We start from the raw sequence: 12,738 nt of genomic DNA, 5'->3' as shown, positions 1-12,738 counted from the left end.
GGCAGAGGCAGGTGGATCACTATGAGTTCAAAGCCAGCCTTGTCTACAAGGAGAGTCCAGGACAGCCAAGGCTACACAGAGAAACCCTGACTCGAAAAACCAACAAAACAAAACAAAAACAAACAAACAAAAAAGGTGAAATGCCTTGAGTTTATGACAAAATTTCCTCTAATTCCTACAGTAGTTCCAAACATACCTCGCTGTTTTGGCTACTTATTTATGTGAACTTTCATTCTCAGCATGGATTACCATAAAATCAAAATACTGATCAACTCTGGGAAACACTGAGGATGGCTTATGTTCTTTAATATCAAATATCCAGTTAGGATTTAACGTTTTATGACAAGATAAACTAGTGCTGAGCACAGTGGTGCACTCCTGTAATCCCAACTCTTAAGAGGTAGAGGCAGGCAGATCTTCGTGAGTTTGGGACCACCCTGATCTACACAATGAGTTCCAGACCAGCCAGGACCACACAGCGAGACTCTATCTCAAAATAAATAAATACATAAATAAATATAAAAATAAATAAACACCTTTCTCATCAATATGCAGGTATGTTTAACCTTTAATAAATGAGAAACGTGCATGTATACTTGAAAATTATTTCAGAATAATTTCTTTGTGTTTTTATCAGTATATTTTAATATCAGTAAGTGTTTGCTATGTATGCAAACCTGAAGTATCTTATAAATTTTTCAAGCGAAGAGGGATAACAGTGGACGTGCTTCCGCAGTGCCGGTGTCAGGCGGAAGTTTAGTGGCAGTGTGGCAGTCACCCCTCTGCAGCATGGCAGTCACAACACTGCTGTCTCTTAAAGCAGACCTGGGGAGAAAGGCTGCTTTTCATAGGGGAGTACCATGGAGGTGTGGGAATAGCACCGAGCTGTCTTAAGGATTATAAAATGCCCAGACTCCTCCTTGTTGCAACGGACAAGGGTTTGTTTTCTTAAGGTACATTTAAACCTCATTAAGACATGGTCATCATGTTTATCTTCCAGCATTTGGCCCAGAAGTTTCCTTGCTTACTCAGGAACATGGAAAGTTTCTAAGCCAGTATAAACATGTGCTCACAGGACCCCTGCTGTTCAGAACAAACAGCTCTGAGATACTTACAAGTGTCATCTTTAAAAAAAAAAAAATCAATTACAATCCAGACAAATGTCTCAGCCCTCAGGTCCACTTCCACAGCCTCTTTACAGATAATCCTACTTCCAAATTCTGAATACAAGACAACAAAACAGCAGCAGCAGCAGCAACGACCCCTCCCCTATGAGGCCTGGGCTCTGATTTCTAGTTCCTCTTCTCCCTTCCCTTCCTTTTGAAGGGTCTCACTATGTGGCCCTGGCTAGTCTGGAACTTACTAAGTAGCCCAGGTCAGCATTAAATCATAGTAATCCTCCTGCCTCAGCCTCCTGAAGGCTGGGATTACAGGCATGCATCTCTACCTTGTCTATTTCTCTGTGCATGTAGCACCTATGGAGGAGAGCCTGGAGCTACCTGTGAGGAGCGGGCGGCACCACGGACAGAGCTAAGGAGGGCTATTGGTGCTCACAGACATGTGGCTTGTGGTGCTCAGACACCCTCAAAACCACAGGTTCAGAAAGCTAGAAAACCTTTGAATATTAAAAAAAAAAAAAAGGCCAGCAACTTTTAAAGATGCTCCCATGTATTTTTCACATTTGTAAAAAGACTTGATCTAATTGAATACATCATGCTAGACTTGTCATCTAGGCAGGATGGGGGCGGGAGAGAGAATCTACCCTATTTTTAAAAGATCTCTGGGGAAGACAACTTCTTCGAAACTTCTGCTAAAGTATAATTACCTTCATTATCATGCATTTTTTTATGTTTGACTTAATTTTTTTTTTTTCTTTAAGGGCATTTCTTTCTTTTTCAGTCTCTGGAAATAATGTGTGTATACACAGACATACATATACATATCCACTTCTAAATATGGGTGACAAGCTGTCTTGCCATTTCTTACTGTTTATGTCCCTAGGCAAAACAGCCCTACTTCCTTTTGCAGCAGGTTTCAGGCACAATGGAAAGCAGAGCCTAGTGTCAGCAGAGTTGCAAGGTACAGTGACCAGTGACACAGAGCTTGCTCTCTGGCCATGAGACCCTGCTTGAGATCAAAGGCAAGCAGATGGAGGAAGCTAAGGGCCTTGACCATGACAGGCCTTGGCCATCTTCTAATCCCATGGTAGTGGCAGGATTTCTCAAGATGCTTTCCCTCACTTACTTTTTACAATCATCTTTGATGCCTGCATATCCCCCCCCCCGAAAAAAAGATTATATCCAGGATATAGGCATAACTGTCCTCTGTATATCAGGTCAATTCCCATCCAACTGTTCTAGGAAACATTTTCTAGCTTGGTCCAAATCTTCTATTCAAAGGTTATTGTATCTCACCAAGACTGATGTTTAAACCTACATATTCCTTTAAGAATCCTCAATGAAAAAGAGACACCCTGGAGACCCCATGACCCAAGTGACCATTAGGTACACTGAGGGAAACTGCCAGGCTTCTATTGTTGAAAGCTGGCAGGTCTCCCTCCTCAGTTTCATGAAGTCACTGCTCAGCCACCTGTACGCTAAGTGACACTCAAGGTAGTTGATAAAAGCAGCTTCTCCCAGAGCCCCATATCCAGAGCATAAATAAGCTATGAAGGCTACCCATTAAGCCATGAAAACCCCACGGCGGGGACTGAGACAATGTCACAAAACAAAAAGGTCAGAGGGAAGCAAATGAAGAGGAAGCTGCTAGCAAAAACCCCAAGGTGAGAAGGAAGTAAGAGCTCCAGTTCAGAGGGAGGCACACATTTCCCTGTAATTACCTTCAGACTTAGGACTAGGAGTGGATGCAGGAAACTGGTAGGTAGGAGTGTAAGGGTTGTCCTCTGCAGCAGAGAAAAGCAGTGGGTTTGAAGCTATCCACCACGAAGTGGAGGAGACGATTAACCCCCGTTGACACTTTGCAATGATTATCTATTTTAGTGTTATTAAAGCACACAGGCATCACACTTAGATTAACGAATTAGAAAGGACTCAGTTATTTTAACATAGCACACCATGCAAAATGAGTAAAATAAAATGCTTACTGGCTGAAAACGACTACTAAAAACAAAAATCTAAAAGCCAAGCCGTACACCTATAATGGAACTCTAAGGACTAATTTAAGGCTATGACAGCAGATGCACTGTCTAAACTTATGGTACCTTCAGAATTTTGCAGCATTTCAGGAAGTTCAGGGAATTTGTACGTAGGGAAATAAGGGTTTTCTTCAGGAGTGTCTAGGCAGAGGAGCGTGTTTGAGAGACAGAGAACAGAAGAAGATACAAATGGAGAGAATGAACGAGTAAGAATCCAAACATAATTTATACTCCTTGAATTCTGGGACACAATAAGCTCCACTAATAAAAATGAAAGAAATTTAAAATCCAGTCCTTTTGCCTGAATTAAGACACCTCACAAAGAATTCTATAGAAACTGGCTCCAACGGACAACAAGCACTTAACACACAGTTTCAAATTTCATGGCTGTTTTTTAAGTCAGAGATGTGATCAATGAAAACACTATCCTAAAGTGTTTTTTTCCCCAAATCAAAGGCTGTTTTGTGCATATTAGAATCAAAGCAAACAGGTGAGTCTTAAGATTTTCAGACACCACTGCCCCTTACTAGAGCAGGCAATTTTGTTTAGAATCTGTGATTTAGTTAATAATCAGAGCACAAGACCACTGGTGCCTCGGAGCAGAACGGCAAGTTCTGTGCACATGCATGAATCCACCCCTGCATTTAGCCTTCCAAAGGCAGGTCTGAAGGTGGGGGAGTCACAGATGGCTGGAGAAAACGGGCTGTGATTTTACCATGGAGACTTGATCTTCAGCACCAGCACCAGCACCACGGTGGAGCATATCCACTCGACCTTAGCAAATTTACTCTTGACTCAGAGATGCTAAACACTCGATATTTAGGAACAGTGTGGCTCACTCTGAACCCAGCAGAAACTAATTAACAGTAATGTTGTCTAGCACACACAGCTAGGCAGAGAGACTGGATATGTGTGACTTAGGTGAGAACACTGATTAAAATGTGACTTCTTTGGTGTATGTCATGGCAGGCAGCCAGACTGGATTTGGGCACAAAGAAAGACAGGATGCTCTGCTCTCAGGAAGAGCAGCACCCTCCCCATAGTGCAGTGACATCCTTGCCTGCCAGCTGAGTGGCACCACAGGCAGCAATGGGATCTAAGCTTGGTAGGGCTGTGACTGCCAAAGCGCTAGCCTGGGGTTCTGCCATCATGCTAGCCCGCGCCCTGAAAGCCCAGGTTGTCGGGAGGGATGGGGGGAGGTGATCTGTAAGCACCTCTTTCAACCACAGTAGCTCTGTGTGTCAGCTCGCGACTGATTCCCTATCTGCCAAGCTCTGATTCCCAGCTAGGGAGGCTTACTTCACACACTAGGATAGCCTCAGAGGTGCACAGTACAATTGCACTTCACGAGACCAAGTGTGTTCTCATCTGGACACCCAGGACATCCTTCAAGGACTGGAAGCAGGACAGACACAGAGAGGTACAAGATCCACCGAAGAGCAAGCACATAAGTGCCCGGAGGCTGGCTCCGAGCGAGAGCAGTTCTCTTAACTCCCACTTCAGGGATTTGATCAAGTTAATCTTCGCACAAGGCAGTCACGGGCTGACACAAGGGATACCTAAAGCTGGCAGCAGGGTGGGAGATGGAGCTGTCTGTTCCACAGGCAGATAGGTGTGGGAGCCACGGGTGGAGTGCAAGGCTCAGCCTCCTACAGTGCATAGGAGCTGGGACGGAGGACTTGCAAGCTGACCTCAAGTTCTAAAGCTGAGGCAGGCACAGGTGCAACCCTCCCACCTGTGCTCCGAAGGCACACGGCTAGAACCAGGCAGGCCAGTACCTAATGTCAGCCAACGGGAGAGGCCCAGCTCCTGCAGTCCAAGTGAACTGAGCACAGACCCCACAGACAACAGACAACAGAACCCCACAGCATCACATGGCTTCTACAAATGAAGATCGGTACCTCTGTTCAGCTTGTGGATCTGTTTAAACATGGTTTTGTACCAGTCTTTGGATCTCTCGGTATTCTGGAGAAAAACATAAGCAAAGGGTAAAGACAGTGAAAACCTGAGCACATTTCAGAAGGCCTGTGATCAACAAAATCAAAATGAACAGGAAGGTGCTAGAATAGATTCCCAGGGCCTTGCACATGATAGGCAAACACTCTACCACATACATCCCCAGCTACAGTGTTAGGGATTTTTAAAGGCAAAAGTAAGCGGGGACATAATAAAGGGATTCCAATATGATTTTGAAAAATGAGATTTGGCCTTAGGATGTAATAGACAAAGGCAGGCTTGAAATATGCCCAAGCTTTCTTTCTTTTAAAAAACATGCACTTATTTTTGTTTATGCATGGGAATGCTTTGCCTGCATGTGTCTGTGTGCATCATATGCACACAGTGTCAGTGGAGGCCAACAGATGCTCTCAGAACCAGCACGTAGGTGCTGAGTCCTCTGCAGGAGCAGAAAGTACTCTTAGCCACTGAACTGTCCCTCTAGCCCTGTCTCCATTCTTGTTTAAAATTCCACTTTTAGAAACACTCTCTTCTCCACAGAGACTTCAGGAAACTGAAGTAAGGCCCTCCCAGAATCACAAGACAGTAAATCCTTGCTTACCACAAGCTATCCCCAGCCCTCTCTACTGGATTACTCTATATAAATCAACCTACACCAAGCCAGGTTTAGAGCGCATGCATTTAAATGGGACCCATATGACACCCAATTCCTGAGCTTTCACACTCAGCTGGAGCTGGGCCTTTTTTCAAAGATGCAAATAAACTAATGTGGCAAGATAAAATGGTATCACTCCCATGTTATAGATAAGGAAATTAAATAGTGCAAGTGCATAACCCAAGGCAGAGAGGATCAAAAAGAAAAGGGCCAACTAACACAACCGTGGGGACACTTGGCCACCCACGCCCTGTGACATCCCGGGCAAGTAGCATGACCCCTCACAGTCAGTGCCTTAGCAACGTTGTGGTTGGATGCATGTTCTCCATAGCTGATGGCTAGTCTCCAGAGTGGCAGCCACTGGGAGGTGCTGTGGACCTTTAGGAGGTGGGACCTAGTGGGAGGTGCTGTGGATGACTTCTCCACAGAAACCTGGGGTGCCACCCCAACGTTCTCTCTGCTCCCCAGCATACTGTGTGAGCACCTGTTTTCACATACACTCTTGCCATGATGTGCCACCCTTACCGAACACCCCTGGAGAGCAGGTAGCTCAATTTTGGACTCAAACCTCTATAAGCCATGCTGCAACCCATTTAAACAGTAACTGCTTCCACCGCTCAGGTAGAGATGGAAAATAACGTCCGGCAAAGGAAGCTGCAGTTGCGCTCAGTAACAGTTCTCTTTCTGTTGTCACGTAGGACCAAAGCAGAGTCCTTCCGAGGCTGAGCCTACTGCTGTTTTTATTTGCTCTCTAAAAGAACATAAAAACTGCCTGCCTCCCAAATGAAAACCAAAGGCACGTGCTGCAGCCAGTGGCCTCGTGGACACGAAGAATGGAGGGGGAAGCAAAGAGCAGGCTTCCCTGAGCTCCTTAGGGTCTTCAGGGCCACTGCCACACCTGGATTCAGGAAGAGACCTGTTGGTCCTGCAGGCCTTGGAGGGCCTCCTCTGCCTGGCTACCTTGTTCTGTGCATCTTGGATGACGGGGTAACTCTCATGCAAGGAACTTCTTCCTGAACCCTGATCACAGCCCCACTTTCCTGGGGATGTCCTGAACTGGAACAGGAATCGCTGAGCGGGCTCCACGGCACAGAGATAGCCCTGCTCATGGAACATGCACAGCCCAAGCCCAGCAACTGCTCTGACGCATAAAAGTTCCTCAACTCCGCTCCACCCAGATGCTCCTTTTCTCTTGAGACATATTAATACTTTACATCTACACTGAGGAGTCTGCCTACACTCAGAGGGGTGTGGTTTGTGTTGGTGACAGAGAGAAAACCCTCTTCTCCAAGCCACTGGGCCTCCAAGGAGGATCTCCCTTGTTTACATTGTTTAACACTTGTTTAAGTTGAAGCCCAAAGGTCCCCATGCATACCCGCAGTGGGATGCCCACTTCATCCATAGACACATTGCTTAGGTCCTGGGCGCTCTTCACCACCCGCCTACTGTCATCCTTCACTCTCCTCTCAGCAGCCCTGCTGGGCGAGGTGAGTTCTGCCGTGGTTGGCACTGAGTCCTGCTCACCCACTCTTCTCTCTGAGGCAGGATCTGGAACCGAAAAGCAATCACAGGCTGAAACTCCAAAGCAAAAACCTCTCCAGCAATCCAGCTAGGGGAAAGGGGCATTTGCTAACTCCCGACGGGAACTAGGCCCACATGGGGCAAGGGTCAGCAGGGTCCAGCCCCTTGGCGCCACTTGCTTTTGTAAGTAAAATTTTACTGGAAAACAGCTGTGATGGTTTCTCCACCCATTACTTATGGATGCTTGTGTGTTACCATGGCTGGGTTGGGTAAGCTGTGACCACTTGGCCTGTTGCTAAGGAGAAAATATTTGTTATCTGGCTCTTTAAGAGAAGACTGCAGAGGTAGGAACATTGTTCTATAGACATCAGGGAGAAGGGAAGGGAAGAGGTAAGGCCTCATGGAGGTGGTAAAGCCTTACTGGAAAGCTCTTTTTTTTTTTTTTTTTTTTTTTTTTTTTTGTCTTGGGAGGCACTAAACTCTCCTCACTTAACTTTCCCATGCTTTCATTTTCTCATTCAAAACTACGAGAATGACATTGACAAGCTCACAGAGATGGTGTAAGCCAAGGTGCTCAGAAAGCCAGATATTGCTGGGTGCTCCAAGAGCCAACAAACATACCAGGCGTGTCTACAGATTATACATATGTTATAGTTGCTGTCTGCTTTTCCAAGGCAGACCATCCAGTTACTGAAGAGGCGTTTCCTCTTCAGGTGCTATGCCTAGTGTTCTGCATGTGGACATGTTGGGGAGCCTCTCAGAGGCTTAGGCTGCAGGGGGCTTGTAACTCTCGTGGGCAGCGATGAGAACGCAGAGTTGTGAGGGCTGACAGAGAAGTCAGCACCCAGCTCAGTTGCGGAATTCAGAGCCAACTTGTCTAAGAGAAGCCAACCAGATGAAAAGAAAATGGAGGATGTTCCTGGTGTAAGGAACATCCTCACCAATGATAAGCCACCTCACACTACTGTGACTTAATTATGTGCCTGGCATCCCATGAATTCTTCAATAAGACAAGAGGACCCCATTTTTTTTTAAGCCTTAGAGACATCTAGAAGACGCTGCAGGACCCAGCTGAGATGCCTTGGCAGGATGCAGTTTTGCAGCCACCAGCCCAAGAGTGACAGCAGATCTCTACAGTAGAAGGAAGTAAGAGCACTGTCAAGGCTGAAGTCACACACTGAAGGCTGCCAAAGAAACAGGCAGAGAGGCAGAGAAGCCCCAGCCGACGTGGGAGCCATGTGAGCAACAGGAAAGGGCTGACAAGACTCTGAGAGAGCAGTTTCCGGAGGCAACAAGGACAGGCACCAGACTGCGGAGAAAGGGACAGTGTGTGAAAAAGAAGTAGAGACGAACTCAGCCCAGAGGAAGCCCAGAGATGGTACCTGGAGGGTAAGATGGAGGGCAAAGGGGCTTAAGCCGAGGGAGCCTCAAGTCTCACCAGTGAGGACTAAAGCTTGCCTCTCCCCCAACCCTCCAGCAATTAGGAATTTACTCCCTGACTGAAAAGAAGTGCAAAGTGCTGGTTGGGGAACGTACTTTGGGAGGAAGGCGGGATCTGGGGTTCCATGCAAAGCTGTGACAGAGTCAGAGGTGTCCATATGTGTAGGAGTGGCAGAGGAGCTGAGGAACAGTGAAGCCTGCACACTAACGTTTTATAACATTCAGTGTGCTCAAAAGACTCGCTCTGCCCTGACTTCAGACAAGCTTCCTCCATCTATGAGGGTGGAATGGGTTCTGAATATCCTTGTGAACCTAGACAGGGCTTCAGAAAACCTGATGCCCACGTCACCGTCACAAGCCCCCAAGGACGTCAGGCTGGACTGTCTTCCAAGCATTTCTGAGGAAATTTCAACACACATCAGAAAACCCAGAACGCAAGAGGGTTCTGAGCTACTGCTCTGCTCTTGACTTGGGTCTCTGAACATTCTCCTCCCGCCCGGAAACGCCTTCTCCAACTGAAACCAAAGAGGGGCCTGTGAACTAACTGCAAACTCCACTTTGTTTGGTTTGTAGGTCCTACGAGATGATGACCATAGACATGTGTACAATGTTTCTGGGCCAAATGATTCTTTAAAAAAAAAAAAAAAAAAAAAAAGATTAGAGCAAGTGGTTCTAACAATTGCAACACTCAATCCATGGATTTTCTACTTACTTTGATCTATAAAAATCAGCCTCCCCACACCCTTTCTTTAAACTTTAGAAGCTTAGGATCATGAGAGTCTGGTATTTAGACGGCTCAGACCCCAAAGAAAAAATGTTAGTTGATATGGTAGAAATCTGAAGAGACACGTAACTGTTCCACGTAAGTCAGGGCAACCCCTTGCATCCACATTATATCTTCTGGGCCTTTCTGTCATGTTTGCAGGTGTTTCTAATTTTACGGTGTGCTTCAAAAGGCCTTGAGTTGGAGGACAGAGAGATGGCCCCGTGGTTAGGAGTACTTGCTGCTCTTGCAGAGGACCCAGCACCAACGTGGTAGCTCATAACCACCTTTAACTCCAGTTCCAAGAAGAGATTCACCACTGACATTCAGCCTCCACGAGCACCAAAGCACACATACACGGTACTCATACACCCATAGATATACTAACACTCATATATGTAAAGTAAAAATAAATAAATATTTTTTTTAAAGTCTTGAATCACTAAATGATAATGACAAACTCGAATGGGGTCTCTCTCCGAAAGGAGGTGGGGCACTTTTTGCCATATAGCCAAAGCTTTGTGACAGTCTAAAGCAATGACTATATTTCCCTGAGGGAAGGATGGTGATCTCTCTACACCCTGTGTCGTTCGTCATACAAAGGGACCACAAACCACACAAGGCCAAACAGCATGCAGGCTCGACCCCCAAATAAGTCTCCATGATGACTCGTCTTCACTGTCTACTCGACAGACTAAGAAACACCTAGGGCACTAGTGAAGCTCGTCTCTGGGTAGGTATGTCAGGGAGGGCATTTTCAGAGATGACTAAATTGTGAGGATGTGGATGCTGAAGGCTGCTTGAGGGAAGCCCATCACTAGGGCAGCATCCTGTCCTGGCCCCTTTCTGTTGCTGTTTCTTGCTGTTTCCTATTCACCAGGGCATGAACAGCTCCATCAGGCCCTCTCTGCCATGACAAATCCCCTAAAACCTCCCTCAAGCTGTACTTCAGGCCTTTGATGATAGCAGTGGAAAGCCTAACACTCTCACTGACTGCTAAGCCCTCAGGGGTTTGCTGCGACTGCGCTGAAGAGAATGAGGCTGGCAGCCCTTGAGTCTCAGACCTACAGTTGAGGGGTGGATGCTCACTTGCTCTAAAGCAGAGGTCAGCAAATGCCACTCTGGGAAGTTCCTGGACACTATGACCTGTTCTCAAGACTCATGGAGTGCAAGGGCATCATGAGCTAAGCCTGTGTGCACGGTGGAGAAGCCTGCCCACGAGCATGGCTCTTTCCAGCATGGACAGCGTCCTCATTTCAGCCATACAAAACAGCACTGAAGGCAGGGCCAAGAATTAGTACCCCACAGGAGCAAGAGTTAGCACCCCATTTCCTGAAGGAGGAAACTATGGTAAGAGATATGAAATCACTTACCCAGGGACAAACAGTTGTATGAAGGGAGACAAAAACTAAACTCTGGGTCTCCTAACATTAATTTCATCAACTTCACCAATCTTTTCAAGCTATCAAAGGCAGGGTGAAAATGTCTCCTTCTTCTTCCTCTCCCTTCCTCCCTGTGTGTGTGTGTGTGTGTGTGTGTGTGTGTGTGTGTGTGTGTGTGTGTGTGTGTGGCCATTGGTATGAAGTGGGCTGGAACCTGACGGTTCAAGGAAGGGCTGTGAAGGGCACCTTGAGCTTAACCACAGCCTGTCCTGGTCCTGTAGCCAAGTCCTGATAAAGTTGAGAGGGTGTGAGAACCCTATGTCCTCCCTGCTCAGGCTCTGCCCCAAATCACAAGGGCGGCGGCGGTATGCTAAAGTCATGCAGAAACCACGTAGCAGCTGCTTAAAAGCTGGTGGCCTCGGTGACTCACTGGCTCAGGGGTTCCTAACGCTAGAGCTCATGAGCCTTTGCTCCATGTGCCCTGTGTACACACTGATTTGTCTGGAGGGTGAATCAACTGCCTTCATTAGATATCCCAGGAGGCCACAACCAAAGAATAGGAGCAAACCATCAGACCACACCACTAGCTACCGATGGGCAGCACGGCTTCCCTTCTGCAGCCCCAGAGGCTGACTCGGCACCAGGCACAAGGGTAAAACTCGGTAACAGACCAGAGTCAATTGCAAGCACCTGAAGATGATGGTGCCTCAGGTCTACGAATCCCAGGGCATGGCCACTCATTAGCAGACTCTCCCATGAGCTTCCCAACAATTTAGAAGGCATGCCTCCTTTCTCTCTTTACAGAAAAGAATTAAAGTATGAAAACCAGGGTTGGAAGCAGCAGGGGACAGATGAACACTTCCAGCCCTGGGTTCCCCCAGGATCTCGGCCCTCCCTACTCCAGCACTGTCTCATCCTGCATATCCTCGTAGGACTGGTCCCTGGCAACTGACTATACTGTGGTCATTCTACTACTGTGGAGCTGGACGATTACTCTTTGCCTAAAGGTGTGGTCAGCCAGGAAGGCAGATCGGGATCCCAAATGCCCCCCTTGTCCATTAAATCTGACCCTCTTGAGTGTGTCTCCAGGAGACATGGACGCCAGTTCAAGTTCAAATGGGAGCTTCAAGCACTGTGTAGGTCTGTGGGGGTGGGGGGCGGGCAGGGGGCAGGGGCACTCACTCAGACCTGTCACCCAGATTAATCCACCTGGCTGTTGTTGTTGGGGTTTGTTTGTGTGTTTGGTTGGTTGGTTTTGGTTTTGTACCCAAAAAGGAAAGAACTTCCCACATTTCCCAACCTTTGATTCATTTCCTCCAAGGAGAGAGACAGAGCAGCAGAGAGCTCTTCAGAGGCCTTCCAGAAGGTTGCCTGAACAAAGGCCCTTTGGTCTGTGCACAGACAATGTGGTCTGGCCACCTGGGTACATGCCACAGTTCTGTAAGACACGCGTACTACTGTGGGTTATGGGATCTGTCTGCTCCAGAATACAAAACTATTTCTGTTTCATTACCCCTGTAGTCCACCAATCAACACAGAGGGAAATTCAGAAGACTGCGCTGATTGGACACCGGCTTGAACAGGATCAGAAGTTAGCAGGTAAATAAATAAGATTGCTCACCTACCTGAAAGACTACTGAGCCGTTTTTGCTGTTCTGTGATGAAAGAAAAGAACACAACAACGTAAGTGATATTTATACAGCATCTGGCGAGACAGAAAAGTCCCAGAATAGCTAATGAGGACCTCATATTCTGGTCCTTGCTGTCTTCCAGGCTTGGATGTTAAAATACACACCCAGCTGAGGCAGTGGTTGCCATGTACGTCCAATTATTCAGGCAAGAGGTCCCCCAGATCCGTGACCTATAG

At 47.0% G+C, this 12,738-nt stretch overlaps 1 protein-coding gene across 17 annotated transcripts in view; it reads right to left on the bottom strand.

Moving 5' to 3' along the window:
- SORBS1 (sorbin and SH3 domain containing 1) overlaps nt 1–12,738 on the bottom strand; it is a 230,501-nt gene that overhangs the window by 70,531 nt on the left and 147,232 nt on the right. For 6 of the 17 annotated variants that reach the window (XM_084749813.1, XM_084749814.1, XM_084749815.1 and 3 more), the window contains 5 exons: nt 12,497–12,526; nt 7,141–7,313; nt 5,056–5,119; nt 3,221–3,295; nt 2,840–2,902 (listed from right to left, as the gene is read on the bottom strand). In XM_084749813.1, the coding sequence (XP_084605939.1) occupies nt 2,840–2,902; nt 3,221–3,295; nt 5,056–5,119; nt 7,141–7,313; nt 12,497–12,526 (405 nt within the window). The remainder of the gene's footprint in view (nt 1–2,839; nt 2,903–3,220; nt 3,296–5,055; nt 5,120–7,140; nt 7,314–12,496; nt 12,527–12,738) is intronic. The other 11 variants (XM_084749807.1, XM_084749816.1, XM_084749802.1 and 8 more) reach the window with 3 other exon arrangements.

This window comes from Acomys minous (genome assembly GCF_964271855.1).
Source record: "Acomys minous genome assembly, chromosome: 2".
NCBI lineage: Eukaryota > Metazoa > Chordata > Mammalia > Rodentia > Muridae > Acomys > Acomys minous.
The sequence above is the reverse complement of the archived record's forward strand: the minus strand, read 5'-3'. Positions and strand labels throughout refer to the sequence as shown.